The 26,487-nt window shown below is 43.6% G+C and overlaps 1 protein-coding gene across 1 annotated transcript in view; it reads right to left on the minus strand.

Moving 5' to 3' along the window:
- MSANTD1 (Myb/SANT DNA binding domain containing 1) overlaps positions 1-26,487 on the minus strand; it is a 45,495-nt gene that overhangs the window by 11,097 nt on the left and 7,911 nt on the right. The window contains exons 2-3 of the mRNA XM_064418814.1: positions 23,133-23,225; positions 8,729-8,993 (exon numbers count right to left, since the gene is read on the minus strand). Coding sequence (XP_064274884.1) covers positions 8,729-8,993; positions 23,133-23,225 — 358 coding nt within the window. The remainder of the gene's footprint in view (positions 1-8,728; positions 8,994-23,132; positions 23,226-26,487) is intronic.

Consider the following 26,487-nt stretch of genomic DNA (forward strand, 5'->3'; position numbering starts at 1 on the left):
AAAAACCAACCAAACAAAGAAAAAACCAAAAAACACTATTCCTGGACACCTGGCCCACCCTTCTTTTCTTGAAGCCTTTCAGGTTTTCTTTTCTCAGAATCATTCCTGCCCACACCAGTCTTGCAAGGGGTAGAATTAAATAACATGTAAACATGAAAACAATGATGCCAAACTTAAAAGTGAGAACTTGAAGTTCTTCCTTTTAAAATGCTGTCAGCCTAGAGTAAGGGGAAATCCACTAGTGGGAAAAGAAGGCAGTAAGATTTGCTTAGATTTTAAAGCCCTTTAAGGAGTCTTTTCTCCTTGTCCTTGCAAGGTCTGATGAGCTTTTCCAGCTATTTAGAAATGCACATCATAGTCCTGCAAAGCAGAGCCTCACAGCCATCCATACTTTTATGCCCTCTATGCATTCAAAATTTTAATTTCATACATATTTCACAACCTACGGCTGCGATTTCATAGTCAGAGAATATTGAGCACAGCCTACCCATCCAGCACAGACAGAAAATAGCTAAACACAGGCCTGACAACAACTATCAATTAATATTGATTATTTTTAGTTCAATTGTTGAGGCAATTTGCATGAAAAACAGATCAATTATGCCACTATAAGCTAGTAGCCAAGCCTACATGCCATATTTGTTTGCCTGTGTTGAAATTCTCAATGTGTTCAAGCTATGAAGTTTAAAACTGAGCTGCAATTATGCAGTGCATTCACCATGGTCAGGCATCCTCAGGGGTGAGGTAGCAAAAGCCAGGGGTGACCACATCTCAGCTGGGCCACTGCCAAGTCCAGAGGCTGCATTGAGACATCATGGGACATCGTTTGAGGCCTTAGGACTGCAAAGCATTGGTCAAAAAGGGCAGGACAAGCTTAGAGCTGATACTCTGCTGCTGCTCTGGGAACAGGCTCGTACTGAGCCCAGTGTCAGCCAGGAGCCCTGGGTCCCCTGCTGCCCTGCCAGGCCGTCCCCTCCTGCTCCAGCATTTGGCCATCCCAGGAGGAGGACTTTGCATTTGTCCTTGTTGAATTTGATGGGGTCCCTGTCAGCCCATTTCTCAACCTGTCCAGGTCCCTCTGAGCGCCAGTCCTGCCCTGCAGGGACTGCTGCCCCAGTTTGGCACCATCTGCAAACCAGTGAGCACGCACTCCACCTTTGCCTTTGGAGTGTTGATTTTAAACAGGACACGTCCCAGTGAAAAACAGCTGCAGTCCTCCACTGGGAATGAGCTTCTAGGCAGAATACAAACCATTAACAACCACTCTGTGCCCAGAGATCCAGAGAGTTTTCCAGCCAGCTTGTAGTCCTTCCAGCTGCAGTGTAACATCCCAGCTTGGATAGAAGGATGTTCTTGGAGACTGAGTAAAAAGGGTTTGTACTGTGAGCTAGGCAATTCTTTGCCCTACCCTCACCCACAGATCTAGTCTTCTAAAAAAGAAAGCAAGCAGGTCTGTCAGAAGTGATTCAGTGCTGGTAAATCTGTTCTGGCTATTCCCAGTCACCACCTTCTCCTTTCCGTGACTGGAAATTGCTTCCAAAACTTCTTGCTCAGTGATCTTCTAAGGAGTTGAAGGGAAGAGCTCTTCATTCCTGTTCCTGCCTTTCCGAAGATTCAACAGCCTTTTTCTGGTCCCTAGAGACCTCCCTCAATCTTCACAAAGTTTCAGAGATGATTCCTGACTCAGTCCTTTCCTACTGCTGGTATTTCTGATAACTCTGCTCCAGGCACATCTGACTGGGCAGTGAAGGCTGAAATACAGACACCAACTACCCTCAGCCTCATTACTTGCATCTGCTTCCATTAAATCACCCTGTGGTGATTCTGGGGCAACCCAGGTATAACTACAGTCTGGGGGATGAAGGCATTGAGTGCAGTCCCACAGGGAAGGAGCTGGGGATGCAGGTCAATGAGAGGCTGGACATGAGCTGGCAATGTGCTTGTAGCCCACAAAGCCAACCATTATCCTGGGCTGCAGCAAAAGCAGCATGGCCAGCAGGTTGAGGGAGGGAATTCTGCTCCTCTGCTCTCCTGGGACCCCACCTAGAGGGCTACAAAAATACTCAGAGCATCTCTGCCACAGAGACAGGCTGAGAGAGACAGGATTGCTCAGTCTGGAGAAGAGAAGGCTGTGGGAAGACCTTATTATAGATTCACACTAGATATGTGGAAGAAATTTTAACCAGAGTGGTGTGCCACTGAAACAGGTTGCCCTGGGAAGCTGTGGATGCTGCATCCTGGAAGTTTGGATGGGGCTTTGAGCAATCTGGTTTAGTGAAGGTGTCCCTGCCCATGGGAGGGGGTTGGAAAGAGATGGTCTTTAAAGGTCCCTTCCAACCTGAACCATTCTATGATTCCACGGAAAGTTTCCAAGAGTAAATATTTTGCCTGTAGGTTGGTACCTTTTTGTTGGTGCTTGAGCTCAGCTGTGTACCCAGACCCCCTTTTCTTACGGAACTATGACAATGTGGAAGGAAGAGCTGATGTTTGTTGTCTGCTCACAGAGCTGTAGAGTTACAGTTATATAAATGCAGGTACTTCTCTGGCTCTCAATGCACTGAATGGATACTAATTCTACTTCTGACTGCTTACCATAGCTCTGAGCTAAATAAAAGGGATCACTACCAGGAGGTAGACAAGAGAACTGTGTTAGCTTAAAAGCAGCACCAGCAGCAATCATCTACCTGTATGGAGTCTGGCTCACACACACAGAAAAAAAAGGATGAAACAGGGAAAGAGATGAGAAGATAAGGGGAAAGGGAGTGTCAGTCCTTTGGAAGAAGAGGAGAAATGCTGCAGGTGGAGGTAAATAGGGAGAACATTCACTGCAATAGTGTTGATGGTTTAGTTTTCTGGTAAAAACAAACCAAATAGCTACCTTTGTAATACTAATATCGAGTTCTGGGATTTACTGACTTTTAAATATTTTTTCTACAACTGCCAGAAGTCCAGGAAACCTAGTTAGACAGCTGAGAGCTTTTGCCTGCATTGAGGTAAATGTAAGCCTGGAAAAACTGGAGTCTACAGCAGAGATTAATTTACTGCTCTCGGTCATTAGCATAACTCATCACAGCAACCTTAGCTACATCCAAGAGATAGAACTGGAGTTTTATTTTTTTAATGAAATATGAGGATGTTAAAAGAAACAGGACAATAGGAAGGCTGGAATGCAACAGTCCAGAAATGAGAGAGCAAGATGAGCCAAATATTAACACTTTGCAATTGGGCACTGCCTGAGGGAGCAAGCCATGCAGGAAAAATGAGGTAAGAAACAAAGGTAAGTGAGAAAGTCAGCAGAGCTTGTGAAATAAATTCACACTGAGTTTATCTGGAGCTGTTGCTGTTTCATGAGGCTCTATTAAAATCCAGCTGAGAGCAGAGGCAACTGAGAACTCTCTCCAAAAATTCAGGGATCAAAGTCAGATTTCCAGTGGACAAATATCCAAAGCATGCCAACTGAGTTAATTTGAAAGGTGATTGCTTGTCTTATTCCAGAGAAGTGAATAAATTAATGGACTTTGAGATCCCACTGCCAAAATGCTCCACTGAATAGACTGAGACAACTGTTGAGTCATTTGTGTTGCCATTGACCTTTTTTCAAACTTTATTCTCTGTGCCTATTAATCTACCTTCTTAAAAAAAAAACTATCACAATATTATATTCTAAAGAGGTTTTGGTTTTTTTGAAAATCATCATTATTTAGTCAACAAAAAGCAAGCAATCTATAATTTGCTTCATTTTTTTAGACTTTGCTCAAAGCAGAATTGCTTTTTTATTATTATTGCAGCATTTGATATTACTACTTGCCTTAAGGAATGGATACAAGATCCATCTCCTGGGGTTTCTAGGAAAAGCTTTCAAAATAAATAATAAATAGCAACTGCTTTGGAACCAATGAATGGTGAGGAAAAGAAGGATGATGAAAGTACAATACTAAGTTGTGCATCTGCCCTAAATTATTGAAATTAAAGACAAAGATAGTAAAGTATTCAACTTTTTGCAGCAATTTGGCTGCACTCATATTTTATCATTTGCTGTAACAGAGGTCAAATTTGCCAGTTGCATAATGTCATGGAGTATAGCAATGGATTACACAAGCAAAAATGTTTAATTGCTATCATGTACACATGAAAATAAAAAATTACACTACTCTTTCATTCAAATCATGAGACTGATTCAAATTTACCAATCATTAACATTAATTGACTGTGATTCAAATCAAAGAGCAACAGCTGCATCCTGTTTTCTAGGCTTTGGGGAGGGTGATGTTTTTGAAAATAATAAATTTGCATTCACACAGTTCTTATTTTTAAACATCAGAAGGGATCAGTCAAAACTGTGGACCACTGTGCAAGCTGTGCATACCCTGCTTCCTTTTTTTAATAAGTATTGTGGCAGTGGCAATGTTATAACAGCAGTCACAGAGCACTGTGACACAGTGGGATCAGCACATTAGCAGTGACAGGACAGGGCTTTCTTTTAGAAGGAATAATTACAGGTTCACATGAGCTGATAGCCCCAAGTAGGCTGCACAACACAAAGAACTGGGCACAGACTCTAAGGGATGCTAAACCTCAAGAGCTGGCACACTAATCTCAGGAAAACTTTTGATGAGCAGCACATGTGAAAGCTTAACTTTGAATTCCAGGAAGCTTGACTCAGCCCTTCCTTCTTCCAGGATGGATAAATGGGGAGGTTCATGCAGCTCAGCACACAGGTATCTTTGAAGCAGAACATTAAAAACCTGGTGGCTGATCTATCCACAGCAGATATTTCAGATTTTACAGCAATCCCTAAAAGCAGAACTTTACTCAAATACACCTGCAGAAAGAATTTTCCTTCCACCTATGGCGTTGTGCAGAATTTTCCACCCAGTCAATTTCCACGGTGGATGAAATGGTTCCTTAATATACCGAGACTCCAGTAAGAATTACTTCAGGTCACGGTATATTTTTCCCTGATTAGTTTCCTCCAAATGCACTTGGACTACAGTAATGCAGAGGAATACAGGAATCACTGGCAGCTCAGTCCATTGTCTCACTCTCTTCTGACAAAGGTCAGTGCTGAATACTTCAAGAATGATTTTGACAGACAGCTTTTGAGGGCACATTCACCCATAAAAACACATGATTATTTTTCCATCAACAGCCAGTAACATCCTGAAACCCGCTGTCTTTCATAACTCTACCTAATTGGAAGACAAACAACATCTGTTTTTTTAATTTAATAAATCTAATCTTTAGTAAAAATAATAATAATACTAAAACAACCTGCTGCTCTGTTGGTGTCAATGATTTTCAGAGGCAATTAGTTCCATGTGCTAATTATGCAGTGCAATACAAATTTATATGACTTTAACTAGTTTTGCATTTCTTGCCTTGCAATTCTTATAAATAATTTCTTGTATTATGGCAAAAAAAAATCATCTGCTTTACATTCTGAAAAATAGTGCATATTTGTATGCACCTCTGAAACTCCTTTAGCATTCACAAACTTTTTTTTTTTACACTTCTCTTAATAAAGAAAGCTTTCCACATCTCAGCCTAACTGTTCTCTAAACATCTTCTCATTCTCTTATCACCTTGCTGAAATATAGGGCAGGCAGAAATAAACACAAGAATTCAAGGAGGAAATAATGAGATAAAATAGATTTCTGTTTGGTATTTTAACACCCTGAATAATGTTTTCACCTCAGATGTGGAGGAATGGGATATAAACATCCTAAAATTGCTTATGTGTGTGATGCTCATGCACACTGAGCTACACCTGAGGTAACTTTACCTGGCAGCACAAGATCCCACAGGGGATCCAAACACAGCCAGAACCAGGGTGAATACCTGGGGTGGGAGCCCTTTCTGAGCCCCCTGCCACTGTACACACCCATGCAGGCTGCACTTGCTGCAGAAACTGCAATAATTGGCCAAGAAACACTCCTTCCCTACTTATGCATGTGTTTGCCTGACTTGGACACCTTCTACTCATAATGAATGGCTTGCACTAAGCAGAAGAAAGAAAACAATATTTACTGAACTGCCTCTTAGAATGCCATGGGATCCTCCAATTGGAGAGCACCATTATGAACATGTTCTCTGCTTTCTGTTTCAGTACCCTATATGACTCAGATCATCAATATCTATTTCAACAGATGTCCCAGGATAAGACACACCAGTGACAGCACTTTTAAAACTGAACTTGGTTAAAGAGACTACTAGAAATAGTCAAGTATTGCTTTTTCCTTTTTTGGAAAAAATACACATATATGTATTCATCCATATATGTATGTGTAATAATTTGTAGGACAGGGGTTTTATGTTCCTTTATGAAATTTTGACAATTAGGTAGATAATATGATCTGATTAAATATTTTTATGCAGTTTATTTCTGATAAAGGAAGAGTAGAAGCCACTCCACCTCTGCCGCACTGTTCAGAGTTGCCTAAAGAACTACAGGATCCTGAAGTGGGTGCAGAAATAAGCTCCTAGGTGCAGAACACCCCTCCTCACTCCTGCTACTGGTACTCCGTTCTCCCAAACCACTCTCACTAACCCAACGTAATCTTTACAAAGTATTATCTCAAAACAGAGCATTTCCAACTCTCAGGATCTTCTTTTCCAGTTTGTGCCACAGGGCAGCAATGATGCTCAGAAATGCAGTGATGTAAAGCACCTTCCTCAAGGGTCCTGCAGGCATCCAAACACAAATTAAAACTCAGCTGCCTCACAGCAAAGCCAGCAGTCGGTGGCCATTCACATCATTTACAGTTTCACCACCACCTTCCCTATCCTCACATACCACCAAAAAGTACCCAGAAAACTAGAAATTGTGAGTAACAGCTTCTGCTTGCCCCTGTTCTCCATACCACCTCACCTTGACAGCAAAGCACGCAGGCATGTGAGCAAACAATAAGGAGATGCATTTTATATTCCGGAGCACAAAATGAAACAGCTCTGTGACAGCACAAGGCAGTTTTTAACTCTCCTAAATTAGCATCTCAATCAATAAGCAGGGAGCTGCCATGCACTGCAAAATAGAAAAGCAGATTGACAACATGCAACAGAAGCAATCTTAGAAGTTCACAGAAATAGAAAGATATTTCTTAAAAGTGTGGTTTCTCTCACACACACAGTGCATGCATGCGAGTGATTTTATTTCTTCCCTTCCCCCAGTGCAACTTTAAAGTAAAAACATTAATTAGGGGAAAAAATGAGACTCTCTGATGGATGACAACACTGTAAATTTAGAACAAAGGCTGACAGAAATAACCTATTCCACTTGGCAATGACGGCACTTAACTATGGTGCAGTGTTGCTGCCACAGACACCTGTGAAATCTCAGTGCCATGAGATGCAATTCCCAGCAGGGAGGACTGCAGATTTAGCAGACTAAGCAAAAGCCTGGTAGCCTGCAACTCCTAAATCTGCATCTGAGTGGGAATTGCTGGGTGATGCTGGACAAAAATTTGCCTTACTTCCAGCTTTCTCATCTACAGTCTGGGTGAAGGAAACTGCAGGGATTACAGCAGGGTTGGTAAAACATTTTGGAGACGTTAGGATTTACCACAAAACATCAGGTTTGATATTATGGCAAATGATGTTAAACATTATGCTTGTGGATCATAGACATGTAGAAGGACATTCAAAGTTAAGGGGTTTACAGGATTTTCCCTAGTTTTCCTATTTGATGAGCAGTCTCTGCATTAAATACAGTGAGGGTGCCTTACAGAAAAGCGAGCAGTTTTAACATGGTTGCCTGCTGTAATAACCTTTTTTATTATTAATATCAGCTTTGAGGAGAGATTAAATAAAAGAGTCACATATTTGATTTTCTTGCATTACAAGCACCTAGCTCAAATCACCACTCAGGATTTCCAGTATGAGGCAGTTTGTGCTTCACAGAGATAAGAATTAAAAAAAAAAAAAAAAAAAAGAAAAGAAAAGAAAGAGGAGAAAAAAATGGAAACATTTCTGTTAAGTTCTAATTATTTTTCTCCCTGCAAACAACAAATGCACAAATGCCTCACATTTTCTGAAGCCAACTTCCCCTCCTGACTGCTTGCCTGTTCTTTATCATCCCCTCATAGACACCTCCGCCCTCCCCCCGACTCCTCTGGAGCAGTATTGACGGTGCACATTGATTCTCTCTGCAGATATAATAGTTCTTTCACTGCTGCTGCTTATAATTATAGCAATGTGTGTCACTCAGTAATAAGACATTCAATTATTCTTGGCCCCGTGAAGTGTAACCCTTCAACTCACGAGACCAAAATTGAGGAGCATCAGCCCCCCCCAAACATTATTCTGTTCTAGTTTTCTCCTTTTTTTTCTTTTTTTTTAACTTTGCCTTGCAATTCCGATCCTCAGTGGCCACTTGAAACTGCAGGAGTTTCACTGCAAGGAATTGGCTGCCAAGCTAACACAATCAGTCCCCTCAGCAAAGAGAAAAAAAAAAATCTCTTTTCCCCATTAAATACATTTCCATCCCTCTGCATCATAACAGTGCCAGCTAATTTTAAAGAAACAAAGTTGTCCCAGAGTTTGACACGAAATGGGGGGGACAAATTAACAATGACGTAACAGCATTGGCAAGAGAGAATTTTAAAAGCGATATGAACAATCTTTAATCTTTTATCGACAGATTTCCTCTAGGAGACTTCTTTCTGAAAGGCAAAAATCACTGCGCCGTTCCTGCTAAAATCTCTTAAAATAAAAAGAATTAACTGAAGCTTACCTGTACTGGAATGTCATATTTGTAATTTTTATCTTTATTTCCTCTCCGTGGCGAATTTCTCCAGTCATTTCAAAGAGTTTGTTAGCCATTTTCTCATAAACTTTGGCATTCCTTTTAGTTTGTTTCAGCTCATCAAAAAATTCTTCCCAAACCAGCATTAAACCTCTCATTTCTGCATCAGTCCAGTTTCTGGCCCTCCTGTGTTTCTCAGTCTGAGAAGAGACAATGTAACTGGGAATTTCTGCTGCAGCCATTGCTGACTGACCTAAAAGGGTTTTAAAAGAGGACACTTAATATAGATTGAGTTTTTAGTTTAGGTTTTTTGTAGTGCAAGACATGCATATGTGGATAAAGAATTTGAATGACAACAGAACATATGAAACCTTTTTGCAACAGCTTGAAGCTTGAGTGCACAAAATGGGGCCTACATCTGACAGGCAGGAATTTAGTTAAAAGCTTTTAAACAGAGAAACGTCATTTTGATGTCACGTTTCCATAGCAACAGAGCAACTGCATAAGCTACAACAACAAAAACCTTTTAACTGAAAGCCAAAGAATCAGGACAAAGTTGACAGGCCATCAATATTAAAGCTTTTAAACACTTTAGGTTTAACAAAAAAAAAAAGATCTATGCAGCCTTTGAGAAGCTACTTTTAAGTTTCTACTTCTTTTTTAGCTTTCCCTTACCTTTTAGGCAGACAATCTGCTAGCAGGGGGTCATGGTCGCCTGAACGAGCTTTTAAGTTGTGCCTTGACAGACTCTCTAGGAGGTTGCAAGGACTGAGGCCATGTACACAAAAAAAAAAAAAAAAAAAAAAAAAAAAAAAAAAAAGCTTTTTTTTTTTGCAAAGATATTCTGCAAAAAGAATCAGCCAGCTTTATGAAAACTATACATCTCTAAGCTAATAAATGTTTAAGCAGGCAGGCTCATTAAAAAGGAGCCTGCATCTGGGCTTTAGAACATGCAAAAAATAGTATTTAAGTGTTTATATAGAGAGAAATATATACAAAATTTCAATATAAAGCCACTTTTTTTTTCCCCGAGATGTTTTGCTGCTGATAAGCACACACTGCAGTCCTGTCAGTATGAATTTGCCTTTGTAGGTATGTATTACTGTATGTGTATTTTGTATTCCTAGTAATTTAGATGCTATTTATGCAGCCTGTGTTCTGCCTTAGGACTGCAGCAGAAGCATTTCACCTGCTTTATGGGCAACCTAAAAGGATTATTCAACGAGTTAAAAAAAGGCTGCGAGATGCTTAGAACTGTGAATAAATTGCTTTGCTGTAAAACAAGCATTTTGAGCTGGTTTTTATATAGGGCTAAATTGTGCCAGCAGTTCTATCAGAGAAGCAGGGCATATTCCTTGTATTAAACACTGCAATAGAAGCAGTGGGCCAAATCCTGCCCCACTTGCACTCCTGCAGCCTGACAATAATCTTCCACAAAAGAGTGAGATGCAGGAACTGCATTAATTCCAGCTTACGACCAGCTAAATAGAGAGATGTTCATTTCCTACAGTCCCAATAGAATTGTGTTATGTAAAATATAAATAAATAATCCACGGACCTTTCTTATTATTATTTTTGTGTTTCAGCATAGAACAGCAGTAACGACCTGGCTGCAGGGCATTTCCTGAAGATTAATGGCAGGCAGGGGTTAATGGCCTGAGGCTCACCCAGTCAGTCGTTAATCCCCAGGAAATGTTCCGTGCCTCAATCCTTAATGCTTAAGTATCCTATAAATTGTAAGTCTTCTCATAACCACATCCTTGATCTTAACAATAGTTAAAAAATGCAGAGCTTGGTTTGCATCCTGGAGATGGCAAAGAGAGCACATAATGTTCCTGAAAGGTACACTAGTGACATTTGTGGGACCATTGCCTTCTTTCTATTTTATTTATTCTACTGCATATTACAAAAGGCACAACAGCATACCACAGAACAAGGTGGGGGTATGAGGGCGTAGAATTACATGTACTTTACATAGGAACTTCCACTGATCCAACCCTGAACATGTCTCTGTCAGAAATATACCTGCTGAGTCACTGCCTTCCTAAGGGAAAAAAATAAAAAGGAGAGAAATAAAGAAAAAATCCCCTAGCTTCCAAATAACTGCTTTTAACTACTAATATGACAGCCTAGCAACTATTACCTTTAAAAATGTGTAAATAGCAGCATATGTTGTGATGATGATCTTGCATGGTTTGTCTCTTGGGTGGCCAGCTGGGAGACGTCACATGATCAGGGGACAGATGGTGGTCAGAAGAGGATCAGCTGATGACACATTCATTTTATTAATTTATTGTTTTGTTTTGAAATTCCTGTCACTTAACCTTGGGCTTCAGGCAGCTCTTTCCATAAAACCATACCAGCCTGGGCTGCCCGTGGTCACTGCCAGTGGCTGGGCATCACCAGGACAAGTTTAAGGAAGCAGTGCAGAGTCCAGGAGGAAAACACCATGGCTGTGGGTCTGATTTGGAGCTAACACACACTGTTGTAAAGCCAGGCTTGCTTTTCAACCTTTAATCATCCATTAGAGGTTTGTTTTTCTCCCTCAGACTTTAAACCACCTCTGTTGTGAAAATGCCGATTAACACCGCTGAAACCCATAGCATGATACACACAACTTGTCAAACCCAAAGATATGTGTGGTCTCTGCTTTAAGGATATTTTTAATCCAGTTTCAAGTACAACAGCAAGGACAGGGTGGGTGAAAACCTTTCCAGCAGCACCAAGTTTTTCTGTCATAGTCCACAAGTTTTCCTTCCCCTCTCCATCCACATGTGCCTGGCATATGTGCAGCTGCTCCTTGTGCTCCACACTGGCCCCCAGACCCCAGGATCCTGCAGAAGGGGGGCAATTGTTTCCCTGTGAAATTCACATCTCAACTTTTCTATATGCTGTTTTCTATTAGGGTACTTGACAGATTGATATAGCAGTATAGTGCTATTTAACATCTGTTAAATAAAATAAATGCTTTCTAATAATACCTCCCTTATTCCCCTCCTCTCAGCACCTGAAGGGATCTGAGTTTCAAGGACTCAGGTTCTACCCCCTCCTCTGAAAAAGTTGTTGATAATAATTATGGAGACCCCACACTGCCTCCTCTGCCTTGCCAAAGCCCATGTGCCATGTGGTTGACAAAGTGACTGTTTTCCTACGTGGGTCTGAAAGCGAGAGAAGTTTTTTTATCCCCAAATAATTCTTGCAGTTTTTGCCAGAGCCAGGGGAGGGAAAATACACCTCTCCAGGCTGACTCTGCTAGTGTTCTGCAGATCTGTGTAGTCCCTAGGCATCACTAAGCCTTTGTCCTGGTCCTTGAGTTGGGACAAACAGCTAAGACAGGACCAGCAAATCATTTAGGGGAAGAGCAGCTCTGTCAGCAAGAGCAGTCCCTGCCCAGGGTGAGGTCACTGGGAGGGGAAGCTCTATTAGCATTCAGCTACTTCTTGCCCCTCTCCAGTTAGAGGCCAGTCAAGATTTGTCATCTGCCTCAAAGACTGGCTGGTCATAAACCCAGAATAACTGCTGACATGGCAAGCTGCAGCTCTGCCAGGCTGAACACCTGACACCCCTCCTGCTCTCCACTCTAACACCTGCTGGCACAGTCCTCCAGCACCAGCTTCCTCCACACTGAGGACCAGCCTGGCACCAAGCACCACGCAAGCAACTGCAGCTGCAACTGTTCTCAACAATAAAATAAGGATATTAAAACTTGGAAACCATTGATATACAAAACTGAGCTACTGAGTACACCTTTGTACATGACTTCCCTCTGTAGGGGAAAGCCGTTCTCCTCCACTCTCCTGCTCACCCAGGTCCCTCCTCTGATGGGCAGTGACAAGTTCAGAAGATATTCTTGTGAACACCTCACTGTGCTGGAGTATCTCACATGCACCTTTCCTTTCAATGCACACCAGCTCAGAGGAACATGAATTTAATGATCCTCTTGCAAATCTGTTCTTCATATCCTCTGCCTAAACACCCTACCTTTTTTGCAATCATTATATATCAGCTTGAATAATAGCTCTCACAGCTGTTCCACCTTTCATGGTGATCTCTAAAGATAACAAACCTCAAACAGGGTAGAAGGGCTTATAATTTGCAGCTGTGGATCTAATGAAGTTCCCCTATAAATGCTGCTCTCACAGAGTTTAGACAACTCCATTAATCCTTGCATATCTGTTGACTAAACCTCAGGTGATCTGTGCTAACCGACTGTGTATACAGCCTTCAGCTTTGCAAGGGTGGGCTAATGCATGCCAAATAAAACTTCCTTCAGCCAAGTTCTAGGGAATGGTGTTTTCCCCCGTGCCTGCAGGGGAATAACGGCTCCAGTCACTCAAACACCAGAGCCCAGCCCACAAACTGAGCCATTACACCGGGATTATAGCAGAGCATGTCCAGTCCTGCTCATGGGGACTGTGGGAGAAGTCAGGCAGAAATTTCTGAGCAAATCAGAATGTATTTCTTTATTTATTTATAAAACACAAGAGATTTCTCCAACTTCTCCTAAATGTATTTCTGTGTCTGAAATCCCCATGGGAGCTGTCTACAGGGATGCTGACACACAGGTCACTGCCTATAGGGATTTTTAGAAATGGAAGAACACTAGCTTTGGTTCAGGAGAGAGGAGAGTCTTGATGCCAATTGGCAACAAACACCAGTGACACCAGGAGCAGGAGTTTCCTGCTGAAGGAGCATCACCCCTCAAAGATACAGGTCAAACTCTACAACACATGGGTACCGCCGTAGACTTTTTTGCAATGTCTTGCTTACATTTAAAAAAAAAAAAAAAAAGCCACCCACCAATAAACCAAAGCTGCTTTCACCCTTTGTGTTTGTGGCAAGCTGTTAAAAGCAAGGTTGTCCAAAGCACAGGCTGGTCACTGCTCTTTGCAATCCTCTGGTCTGGCCCACCAGGAGCTTAGCACTTGTGGGTAATAACAAATCTTGGAACTGGATAGTGACTGCAGAGCACGTGTTCATTCTCTGGGAATTTCAGTGCAGACACACCTTGATAACTCTGCTTAAAAGGGTGCAGGACTGTGTACGTGTTTGTCTAAAAGCATTTGGAGTTTGCATTTTTTGCAAACCATTTGCAGGAGGATACTATTTTGTAAGTTCAAAAAGGTTGCATGTGTTGGGAGGCTGCCTCCTGCCCCACATTTTGCTATCCACTGGGCTAGAAGGCCCACTTTCTAAAGTCTTATAAAGAATTATGAGGTTTGTATCTCTGACTGCTGCCTACTGCAATTTGCAAAGATTATTAAATACAATGCCAGTACAGACAGGCTGGGGAATGAGACAGTGGGGAGCAGCAGCTGTGAAAAGGGCCCTGGGAGTCCTGGTCAATGGCAAAAGCTGAATATGAGCCAACAGTGTCCAATCAGACAGGAGGGACATCCATGTCCTGGGGTGCATCCTTGTGGATCCCTTCCAACTCAGGATCCTCTGTGATACTGTGATCCTCTATGAGAGAAGAAATACTCTGTGGGAGAGAAAATATTCTTCCAATACTTCTGAAAAGCTTGGCCACAGAAGATAGGCTGGGACAGATGATCAGGAGGAGAAGCTGCCTTTTTTCTGCTCCATGAAACCAAGAATGAAGCTGCTGTGCTCAGGAGGAGCTGGGAACGAGGAGCTCACCCAGAGGTGGGGAAGCACTCTGCAGGCAGTGGTGCCTGGCTTAGGAACTCCAGCCAGGTCCCTACACTCTGCCAGTCTCCTTGGGTGATGGGGTCGTGGGGCTTTGTAAAGGCTCAGAAGTGACAGAAAACCACAGGGCCACCAGGTCAGTGTTGTGGAGCTGCACACAGACACAGCTCGTGCATCCTGCTGCCTGTGAGGGAATTTTAACAATACAGCGCCTTTTGCAAAGGAAGCCCAGAGATATCCAAACTGCAGGAGGGTCTATTACAAATACAGAACAAAAAAAAAATTATTCAGGCTGAGGAAAAACAGTAGCTGTCTCGAGATACATAAAAAAGCACAGTCCCTTTCCTCAGAGGGCCTGAAATTTAATTGGGACATGCCACAAGGGAAACAAACAGGAGAGACCAGAAGGGACAAGTGACAGCAACACATCACTGAGCAAAAGCATGGCTGGACAGCTTTTATGTACATCTAAAATAAATAACACCTGCACAGAATTCTGACAACAGAAATGGGTGCTGGAGGAGGCTGGCTGAAGGGAAGGCTAATATGGCTGACACGGGGCAGAGAAGATTTTGACAACACTTAGGACAAAACCAAGAAAAATGAAGGTTTCCACACAAAAGCCATGCCACAGGGCTGTCTGGGTGACAGGTCTCCCTGATGGTGGAGCAGGGCACTGGGCACCCAGGAGGATTGTACTCTAGGAAGGTGCAGGTGAGCTGCAGGAAGCTGGAGAGTGGAGAGGTTTTTTTTTTTTATTTCATTTTGCAGGAAACGTCCTGCTTAAATTTCACTGTATTCAGAACATTTCCCAAAAGCGTTTTGATCTTGCTGAACTGGCAGATTCTGACCAAAAATATCTGCTTTGCCTATTTTAGTAGTAACCATGGAAGCCAGCTTTGCACTGACATTCAGTTGGAGAGAGGATGGCGAGAGACAGCGAGGTGAATGCAGACAAGCTGGGAAATGAGGCTTCAGCAGTTTTTGTGGTCAGATCAGGAAGCATTAACAGGCAAGGGGGAGAACTGGAATTACATGGGGCTTTAGAAGAAGGGACTGCAGGGAACCTAGAGAATTCCCTGTTTGGAGAAACCAGGTACACACTGGTATGTTCATAGTAATTAGATTAAAAATTACAATACTGAAATATTTTTAATTACTTTTTTTTTAAGTTTAGCAGAAACAGACACTTGTGTTACAGACTCTAGTTTAGCATGTTGGAGAGGGGGAAAAAAATCCCTTATGTCCAGAAGGTACAAGTAATCACTGCCCAAACGTCTGGCACTTACAATATTATGCAGGCAAGATGCCAAACTAGATGGACTTTGAGTCACACATGTTCCTAAATTTTAAAGCATACCGGAAAAGACAGGCCAAATTATTAAAAATTTAGTTATATAATATTGAAAGCAAAGTTCATCAGTTCTACATGTGTCATATTCCCAATTTAACAAACAGAGAATTTCCTAGATTTCCTCACTCTTACAAAATAATTTGCAGGTCCTTAGCATATGGAACAACTCTGCAGAATATAGTATCAGACATACTCCTTTTCTGGCAAGCAAGCAACAAATCATATTACAAGGAAAATCAGTTCCCAATGAATGGTTTCCCAATGAATGGTTTCCCAAATCCCACTTGAAAAAAAATTATTTTGGCCCTGCTTACTTACTGGGGTTAGCCAATAAGTGCTCCTGCCTGGTTTGGTTTTTAGCACATTTGAGCAAGTTACATGCTGAAAAGTGCCTAATTCATGAAAAACTGCTGCCACAGTGCTACGCAAACATTGCTCTCCCAGAAGCAAATTCCTCTGAGACCCTGTCCTAAACACTTCGCTTCAGACACAAACCGTGAGTTAATCCAGTTCGGATTTGAGATATGTCACAGAAGAGGGAAAACAATCGCTGTTGTGCACAAGCGTGCCTTGTGCCGCTGCCGTGACTCAGCAGGGCAGGGGGAAGAAGCCGTGTCACGGACAGATGACGGCAGCGCTTCCATCGCCTGCTGCTGCTGCTGCTGCTGCAGCTCACAGCGTGGCTGTGCCCGGCAAGGGGATCCCTGCTGCTGTCCCCCAGGAAAGGGAGCGCTGCTGCTGTCCCCCCGTGCTCGCTGCAGCGCCGGGGGCAGCGGCATTCACATGAACGCTGGTTGGAGAGCAGGTTATGGATGGAGAGCAGGTTATGGGTGGAGAGCAGGTTATGGATGGAGAGCAGGTTATGGATGGAGAGCAGGTTATGGATGGAGGGCAGGTTATGGGTGGAGAGCAGGTTATGGATGGAGAGCAGGTTATGGATGGAGAGCAGGTTATGGGTGGAGAGCAGGTTATGGATGGAGGGCAGGTTATGGATGGAGAGCAGGTTATGGATGGAGGGCAGGTTATGGGTGGAGAGCAGGTTATGGGTGGAGAGCAGGTTATGGATGGAGAGCAGGTTATGGATGGAGAGCAGGTTATGGGTGGAGAGCAGGTTATGGGTGGAGAGCAGGTTATGGGTGGAGAGCAGGTTATGGATGGAGAGCAGGTTATGGATGACGGATCCCCCAGCGAGGGGCCAGCCCAGGTGCGGGCAGAGGGAGCCGGCCCGGCGCTGCCTTCCCCAGGCGGCTTCCAGCTCGCTGCTCTTCCCGACAGAAGAGCCTGCGGGCCCTTTTCCAGCCAGCTCAGGGCAGCTGCAGCGCAAGTTGCCGGCAATTCGCTGCCAGAAGCCCGGCCTCGCTGCTCACCGCCTGCTGCTGGCTTGGCAGCCTGCTGCATCCACCTCCCGGCTGTGTGCATCCCGCACCCTGTCCCTGACTCCCTGCCAGGGCTGGCATGGACCGGGGAAGGCTGGAGCAGCCCCTTGTCATCGCTGCCCTCCAGCTCCCGGGGAACAGCGATGGGATTAGCCCCCGCTGCTCTGCACTTTAATCACCACAGGTTTTCCACATAAAAAGCATTAAAATCTAAATATGTCTGCCAAATGGAGAAAGCCAGAAAAGCTCCTGCCTACCTTGCATTTCTGCTTGGGGACCCAAGCCTACCCCCAGCTGCAGCCCTTTCCCCTAAAAAGGTTCACTCAGCTCTTGAGCCCCTCAGAGGAAAATTTAAAGATTAAAAAAAAAAAAAAAATTAGATAAAATATTTAGGGCACTGGAGGTTTTCATATCAGTTCATAAAAGATTTAAATACGAAAATGTAAATGGTGTTTTGGGTATTACTGCAAAGCAGCCTCAGGAATGGAAATTCAAGAAAAGTGTTGCAATCTATAAAGTTCAGACAGTACTCTTAAAAGTATCCTTAAAAGCCTGTCCCATCTGAGACCTGCCAAAACGTAAGTAAAACCAAATTCACCAGCACCCTCATGATGTGATAGAAAACAAGCATATCTGCTTCAGTGGTTGCTGATGGAAGTTGAGATCATAAAACAGGGAGATGCCATTTCTGGGATGGGCTGACAGCAGCATCACTCATCCCATAGCATCCATGTCCTGACATTGGAAGCATATACATGTTCTGAGTGAACTACACTTTATTCCCAATGCCATGCTCAAACTCTTTTGGGAGAGCTAAGTTTCCCTGAGAGTTACTGATGGGCCTATGAAGTCCTCTGTGGGCTGTGTTTCCAAATCCTTGCCCCAAAAGGATAACTTCTGCCTTTGTGCAGATGATCCACACAAATTCTTCAGCCACCACAACACTGGATAGCATCTCCAAGACAAAGACAGGACTGGGAACTTAAGCATCAACTCTTGTGAGAGGCAGGAGGAGGAATCATCTCAATGTAGACAGGTTTATTGCAATATGCAGGTCTAACATTGCCCCTTTTATCACACAGGTTTGCAGTATCTGGGCTCCTGTGATCCTGATGCCTCCAGAGGCTGCCCAGTGTTAAAGGAATAAAGTAGGTATTTATTAAAAGGCCTTCAAAGGATACACCTTGGGCAGTACAAGAGCTCAGCTGTGGCTACACCCAAGGTGGACCCCAGGTCATGAATTTTCACATTTTTATAAGTTTTGGTCCACTTACATATTGGGATTAATAGTCCAATTACAGCTTCAGGTTATGAAGTGCCATCCTCCCAGGTTGCTCTCTTCAGTTCGCTGTTTGTACTTTTTGGGGCTGAAGCTCCAATGGTGTCCTGGGTTCTCGCTGGAAAATGATTGTTTTGTCTGACTAAACTGTGAGGAGAACTTGCTAACACTTTATATGAAGTTCAGAGTTATATACTAATGCAGTACAGAATCTGGAAAACACGAAAGCTAAAGCTTAAGGCACCAATCCCTCTTGGTCCAGTCTTGTTCTCTGGTCATCTCAGGGACAGCCAGAAGGGTCATCCACCCCTCTCACCTCCAGGTGTGCCCCTCCAGCCAGGACCCAGCATCTCCCCTTGCTGCCTTCACCAGAAGTCTGCACTGAAATTGCTTTTTTGTTCCTCATTGACTCCTGGTCTCTCCCAGCTGTTTCCCCTTCACGTTGGCTCCCTGCTGTTTATCACACACTACTCTGCTCCAATCACTCTCCACCCACCAAGGTTCAGTTTATATTCCAGCCTTAGCATGCTACTCTGATCCAGGCATTATTTGGCTAAAACTAAACCAAGGAGTGTGCCCTTGCTTCTTCTCATGGCTGCAGTGCAATGCTGCCAGCAAACCCATCAGCCCACAGCCCAAGGACTCATTTCCCAGCTGGCACAGGAGCATTCTGGCCACCTGAGGAAGCCCATCTGCCTCCTTTCATAAACTCTTCTGAACTAATGCACACCCAAAAACCACATTTGGATGCCAACTTCTCCAGATTCAAGACCAGCTGTCCAGTACCACCACTGGTTTTTAAATCCTGCCTGGTGCTTTTCATTCAGGGTGGCATTCAGTGTTGTAGCCCAGAGGATGGGCCCCAAGTGTAGGTCTGTGCAGGGAAACAGCATCATTTCCTTGGCTATAAATACCCACTGCAGTGTGGTTCTTCACAGAATCACAGACCATTTCAATTGGGAAAGGACCCATCAGGATCTTCAACTCCCTGATATTCACAGGACTACCAAAAACTGAACCATACAACCAAGAGCATCCTTTAGACACTCCTTGAACTCAGCCAGGCTTAGTGCCATGAGCACCTTCCCAGGAGCCTCTTCAGTGACTGACCACCCTCTCAGTGAAGAATCCCTTTCTAATGCCCAATCTGAACTTCCCCTGATGCAGATCTGGATGCAAGAAAAGCTAAGACTACACCAAAAGGAGTGACAGTGTACCTGCCATCATCCATTTCTCAGCTGAGTCAATTATGCAAGTGCAGTCAAGAGGATTAATTTAAATTATGGATTAACTGGCCTCAGTTCGCCTGTGGCAAATGAGCAAGCACTCAAATTACTTCTTTTTGGCAGAAAAACTGCCTTCAGTAAGTCAGCAAAGATTTTTCTGAAGAGTAACAAAACTGAAGAGCTACAGATTTTCAGTACTGGAGAGCTGAAGCTGTTTCCAGCTGAGCTTCATAGGGGACCAGGCATCTACAGCTTAAATAAGAAACCTAGCAGGGATGTTTGAGGGGGAAGTGCAGACCTGAAGTGTATGGAACCTAAAACCACCCAGATGCAGGAGACACACAGCGTGAAGATGCAAGTACAGACAAGCTGTCTGAAGGGAGCCCGTGGCAGATGTGAATGACACCAGGGAATTCTAATTTTGTTTCATCCCTGAACATTCACTTGACAGATTTCTGCACAGCCAGAAGGATCCCCATGTTCTTAGCAAGTCTTCAATTGCTCAGAAGGTTGGGATTCTTTTGTTATAAAATGCAGCTTTAATGACTTTAGGACAAGGGACCTAAACAAAGAAACAAGGAACCACCATCTGATTGCAGAGAAACAAGACTAAACAATTTACAGAAAATCAAACCAGTCCACAGCAGAGTGTCTCATTCTCTTTTAGTGGCCAGAGTTTTCCATTCTCTATGCAAACAGGACACAGTGTGTTTCCCAGGGGAGGCACTCTCGTGCAACTGCTATTAGAGGCAATTGGCCAACTCCAAAGGACTTAAAAAGTCATCGCTCTTCTCCCCCCTTACTGTAAAAACTACTTGGGCTGTCTTTAGCTCCTCTTTTGCTGTGGTTTTAAAAGAGCTCAACAGCCTGATCCACCAACCTTGCCAAGCAAGGGCAGAAAAAGTACAACAGCCTCTTGTCAGCATCTCACCAGGCGTACAGATGAAAATATTCCCCACGCTGACTTTAATGCCAGCAGCAACATCCCAGTGGCTGAAGCCACTCGAGCAGACACAGTAGCAGTCTAAAACATTCAGGGCTCGTGTCATGGTTCTCTCCATTTGCAGCTTCTTTCCTCTCTGCACACTGCACTTCATGATAACTGGACAGGCAGATTATATTAAAGCTCATGCCTACTCTGTCAAATGATTTCTCATCAAGTCTCAGCAGGAACTAATTGAAGATTAAACTAATCATTCCTGGAGGCCTCTTCTGGAGTGTTTTATCACTTTTTGCGAATCCATTAAGGAGAACTTAAGTGAAGTGCTGATCTGGCAGGACCACTGAACACACAAGCTGGATGGCTGGACAGCCCAACACACATGTGAGAAACAAGGGCTTCAGACATTCTCTGTAAATGAGACAAGAGCAACCTTTATCCATTTTTTTTGCTGTAAAAACCAGCCTAGCAAAACGGCGATAAGTGTTTTCCAAAATAACATCCTGCCTTCCTGCAAACAAAGGAGCAAGCCTGACAAGAGCTGCTTGATGTTACACGAAATATTCCTGTGGAATTCTCTGATCTTCTCTGCCTGAAATCTGGAGAATACCCCAAGCAGCCACCAATTACCAGCTTGTGTTGATCCCTGCTTTAACCTGCTTCCACAATAGCCAAATTCTTCCATCAACAGATCTGTAGCTTCATCCCTGACCTCTGCTCTGGCCGGTGCCTCTCTGGGTATTGTGCACAGCTATCAGATAACAACAATTGACATCCAGCCTTCCTCCAGCCTCGGGGTAAAAGCCATAACCACTGGGGCATGGCAGACCCCCAGATGAAAAAATTAATGTACTTTTTCTGCAGTGCCTTGCAGGGTTAAAGGAGTCATTTATCCACACATGAAAGCTGAAAGAAAGGTCCAAAAAGCTTTTTTGTTTGTTTGTTTTGAAGGAACAGAAAACACCCCTTGGAATGGCAGAACCAGATGCTTCACTCGGTAATAAAATTCATGGTCCCAAAAGCAGGATCAGACTTATACTTACTAGTGTTTGGCTTGAAAAAAATACACATTTTCAAGCCTCTTCTACTGTAAAAGCAGAAGAGAACCCGGAATATCGATCACCACAACTATCAGGATTATTTTGAGAGTACTGTATACAGCTCATTAATGTAAATGTTTTAGAAATATTTTTGTGCTATATTCTACTCTGCCTCCCTATGTTGTTTTTATCTTACAAGTGAGAACTCCTTAAGGCAGGCATCACATACAAGTTCCCATCTAAGCATTTAAAATACTGCAGGAGGTGTGAGTTTCTGGAATCAGCCAAAGTTTCTGGAATCACTCCCACTTTTATGATAATTTAGATGCCTCTCAATACTTTCAAAATGCTACAATGCGAGAAAGCAAGATCGGCTTTGGTTTAGATTATTAACATAATATTATTGCAGTGTGCTCAGAAATGGTAAAAAATTCAACTCTCTTTCATTCCCAATTGCTCAATTCAGTATGAAACCACAGTAAAACTGCAAGCAAATCTTACAAATAAGGTTTTCATTTGAACTTGACAGAGAGCCAACATCTGTGTTGCTGTTTATTTATACACACACATATAAATACACACAGTTTTCATACTTATATATATACATATGCACATTATTTTACCTGGTTGCTTTCTAATAGAAGCTATTCCTATGTAAGTCTTGGAAGAGGAGAGGAAAGAACAGCTGAAGCAAGACCTGGCCATGGCCTCAACACAGAGCCCAGGGAATGGTGTCTACAGGCACATTGAACCTCACAAAGTGGAAAAACATCATATTTTCCCTCCAAAAACTCAGAAATGCATTGCATGTCCTTACAGACTGCACCATCTCAGGACAAAACCAAGACTTCTAAAAATCAAAACCATGTTTAGATGCCACAAGTTGTTTTTCTGTGTTCTATAGTGTTGCATAAGCATCACCTAAAAAAGAAATCACTTTGCCTGTCTTTTAAGCAATATTCACATCAGGGAATTTTGCAGGTAAAAGCTTGGGGAAATAATAAGTCCAATATGGACCTGCAAGAAGGCCTGTCCCCCATGACTCATAAAAAAAAGTTGCTGGACTCATAAAACCATGAAGAAAAAAGCCAACACGTTTTAAAATCCATCCCTCCAGCCTACTGACTAAAACCTCTGAAATGGTCCATCCACAGAGCACCCCCAGAGCCTGTGCATCAGAGGGAATCAAATGGTTCAGGGACAAAGCACTGGCCAGTTAAACCCTGTGAGAACTCAGGTCAGTGATCACAGAGAGCAGGGCTCACATCAGGGGCTCTCTGCCCAGCAGGTGCCAGCCTGTGAAGTGACTGCCCACAAGGGACTGCAACAGTGACCAGCTTGACCTCCTCTGGATGGAGGGAAGACAACACAGCACCTTCCAGCACTCACAGGCTGCAGCCCTGAACCACTTGGCTCCATTCCCTTCCCCAGCTCTTCCGAGGAGCAGAAGGAAAGCACAGGCTCAACCCACAAACCCGCACCTTTATAACTGTAAGAACTTTATGGTGTGGAAGAAAAGCTTCAGTACCTGCTGTCCTAGGAACAGGAGATCCTCCATGAGCCTTGAAGTCACCACAGGACTCCTCACAGCAGATCACAGGCCCAGAGCAGAGCTTGGCATCTGGGGAGAGAGAGTTTGGCAGGACAAGGCTCCGTGTGGGGAGGGCAGCGAGGGGACATTTCCTACCAGGCCAGAGGGTCACCCACACTCTGCCAGGGCTATCTTGGAAAGGTCTAGAGAGGTGGGTTTGGTTTAGTTTTCAAACTCTAGCCTTCCAAACTGCACCAACAAAGGCCTTCCCCATTCCCCAGTCCAACATAAGTAACCTGAATCAGCTCATAAGTCTCCAACAAACTCATTCCTCTGTCCTGAAAGCTGCTCACTTGAAGCCCAAAGAATATGACAGACACTCCCATCTGCACATTTCACCACTGCCAACCAAAGATGTCTCCTTAAAATCAGTCCAGTCTCACCCAGGGCACCAGCAGGTTTAATTTTTCCCGACTTTTCTCATCTGCCCAACTTCTCCATTAGCAAGTTGACACTCAATGCTCAGCCTGCTGTCCTTCAGAGGATCACAAATCTTTCTCTAACATATGGTGGGTCCTGAAGGGACTGTAGTTGCTATTTTACACAAGGAGAAGGCAGAGACAAGCGAAGGGGGAAATTTCTAAAGCTTCTAAATAACTGTGAAACTGAAGTAATTTTCAAAAGAGAATTGGACACTCCAGAGCTGAAGTTAACCTTGCACGTCCTTCAGTCACACCTCACAATGAAACACCCTCAATTCATTTCAGGCAAGGTCCTCAAAACCACACAGGGACCTGAAGAGTGTCACAACAGGAAATTCCAAGTCTAAAATGCTGAGCTAAATGAGCCATGACTTCTCCCCTCCTCCAACCCAGCAGTCCACAGGAATCAACTCTTTCACCAAAAGAAGCTTTTTGGGTACCTCAAGTTTCCTTTCCTCCGTGCTGAGCTCCAGGCATTGTGGCCAAGCTGAACCTCTCAGCTCTGATGCCTGTGAAGCCCCCTCGGGTCTGGGGAGCCCTGGGCACAGCCAGCTCTCCTCAGCTGGCTCTGGGGTCGGTGTGAGGGAGCAGGCACTCGAGTTCCATTTAAAGATGGGCTGGGGGAAGAGGGTGTGGCTGGGGTGGCACCAAAACAGCGCCCGCTGCCAGGGCAAGGTGCTGGCAACCTCTCCCTGTGGATAGAGGCACTGGGTTTGGACTCTGCCTCCAGGGCTGGTTTTGATTCTTATCCAGAGATGTTTTAATGCAAATTGTATAGCAAGCAGCCTTGGGAGTGCTGCCAGATACCTGCTCCCCACCTCCCTTTGGGTAGGCAACAGTCAGGCCCCCACTTGCTTCTCCTCCCCGGGTCTGCGAATCCTTCTCTGCACCATGGCACAACTTCAATAGGAAGGGCTGAGAGGTTGCCTACAGCCTGGGAAGGGACAGGTGGATTTGAATATCCCTTGGGAGAAGGAGGACCCAAACCCAAGTTCGACCACTTCTGAGATGAATATTAAAACCATTAAGTTATTACATGAAAACCACCACACCAATCATTTGTATCTTAAGCAGCAAGTGCAAGGCTGTGAGCTGAGACCTGAGCAGCAGGGGCAGGTTTGACTCACCTGGCCGGGTCTGGAGCTTGCAGAGTGTGGGAGCTGCTCATGGGATGCAGCGTGAGAGCTGGCATGGGGATACAGGTGGGAAAAGGGTCTCCAGGAGCCTGAGCAGACACCAAGAAAAGGACTTTGTGGGGAACCAGATCCTGTAAACAACATCTGTTCCCACCATTTGAAGCCCTCACCTTACTTTAGAGTTAAAATGTCAAACTAAAATCTCTCTTATCACCACCAAAGTGCTTTTACCTTGAATTTTAAGCGTTTGTTTAAGCTGAGGTTAAAAAGAGTCTTGGCTCCTTGACTGCTAAGCAGATCATAAAACCTTCTGGAATACAATAGGCTGTAGAAAGTTTTCTAAGTTTTCCCAGTGACTGAGTGCCTAGTTAGCTTCTTGCACCTTCTTCATCCTCAAACTAAAAGAGCTTAGCTGCAAAAGGTTAACTAAAGGCATTTCTTAAAGGAATTTTGAGAGTAGCTGTTACAAACACATTGTTAGCCAATGTGTTTTTATCACAACCCAACACAATAAAGTATCAGCTAGCTCTACATTTTTTGTTAGGAAAAGGGCTTTAATTAAAGAGCAAGTCCACATGTATGTTTTTAAATAGTGTGAGCCTGATTTTCTTCAAATTCGTTGTTTCTTCCAATTCTTTAGATGTACATTTGAATGAAGAGAAGGCCAGGCAGAACTATTTGGAAGTTGTAAATAAGTATTTTGAGAAAATAAATACATTTTAATGTCACAAAACCAGACTAATCCTAAAAATAGGACGTATGAGACAGAAAAGTGGTACTTTTTGGCAAAACAGAGGAGGTATCCCTCTAAATAGGGAAGGGATAGATGAATAGGCTGAGTAAATGGAAATATTTGCAATTCATTTTAGGTATTTAGCAAGATAGTTTTGTAGGTAGATGTGTACAAGATCTCCAGAATTTGCTTCAGACCCATTCAGAAATAAAATCTGACACAAGACTTTGGTTTAGTTTTCAGACCCATCTCGGTGACAGTCATTAGTTTATCCAGCAGCATTAAAAGTGAACAGCAAGTGCCCTAAACTTCCTCCCACAGACTAAGAAAGTGAGAGGTAAAACTCTCTGTCATTCCACGCTGATGATTTTTAGACAGAATTTCCCACTCACCTTAGCAAGGTGATAATTAAAAAATCTGTGCCAAGGAACACAACCTCCTCACTGGCCCCCCGCAGCTCTGAGCACACCTGCTGCTGGAATTTCATATCCTGTACCTAGAGCATCACAAGGTGTTAGGGACACTTGTGTTAGCAAAAAGTTGCACAGAGATGAAATTCTTTGGAAGTCCTTTTTTTTTTTACATTTTCGTTCTAAGGAAAAAGAAGAGGGAATCCTGCATTTTGCTAAGCCTGAACATAAGGACACAGACACAGCTTATGATCCATCCAGCCAAGCACCTGATGGCTACAGAAGAAATACCACACTGCTGTGTCTCCAGTGGCTTGCTCCAGTCATTTTTTCAGCATTTGCAGTGGTCTGGGAGCCTTACAAAGTTTAACATTGCTTTTGTCTCTTAGAGAGCAATGCCAGCCAATCCTCCTTGCACCATCACATTATTTAATCAAATGCCCAAAAATTAATTATACCACATGCCAATACAGAGTGCAGTCTTACTGGCCCTAAATCAGGGTCAGGTTATGCTTTTGTAGCTAGTACTCTCTCTAAATATGCTCAACTTGACTGAGCTGTACCCTCTGCCTGTTGGGAAGGATTTCCCAT

This window comes from Passer domesticus, chromosome 4, assembly GCF_036417665.1.
Source record: "Passer domesticus isolate bPasDom1 chromosome 4, bPasDom1.hap1, whole genome shotgun sequence".
NCBI classification, from domain to species: domain Eukaryota; kingdom Metazoa; phylum Chordata; class Aves; order Passeriformes; family Passeridae; genus Passer; species Passer domesticus.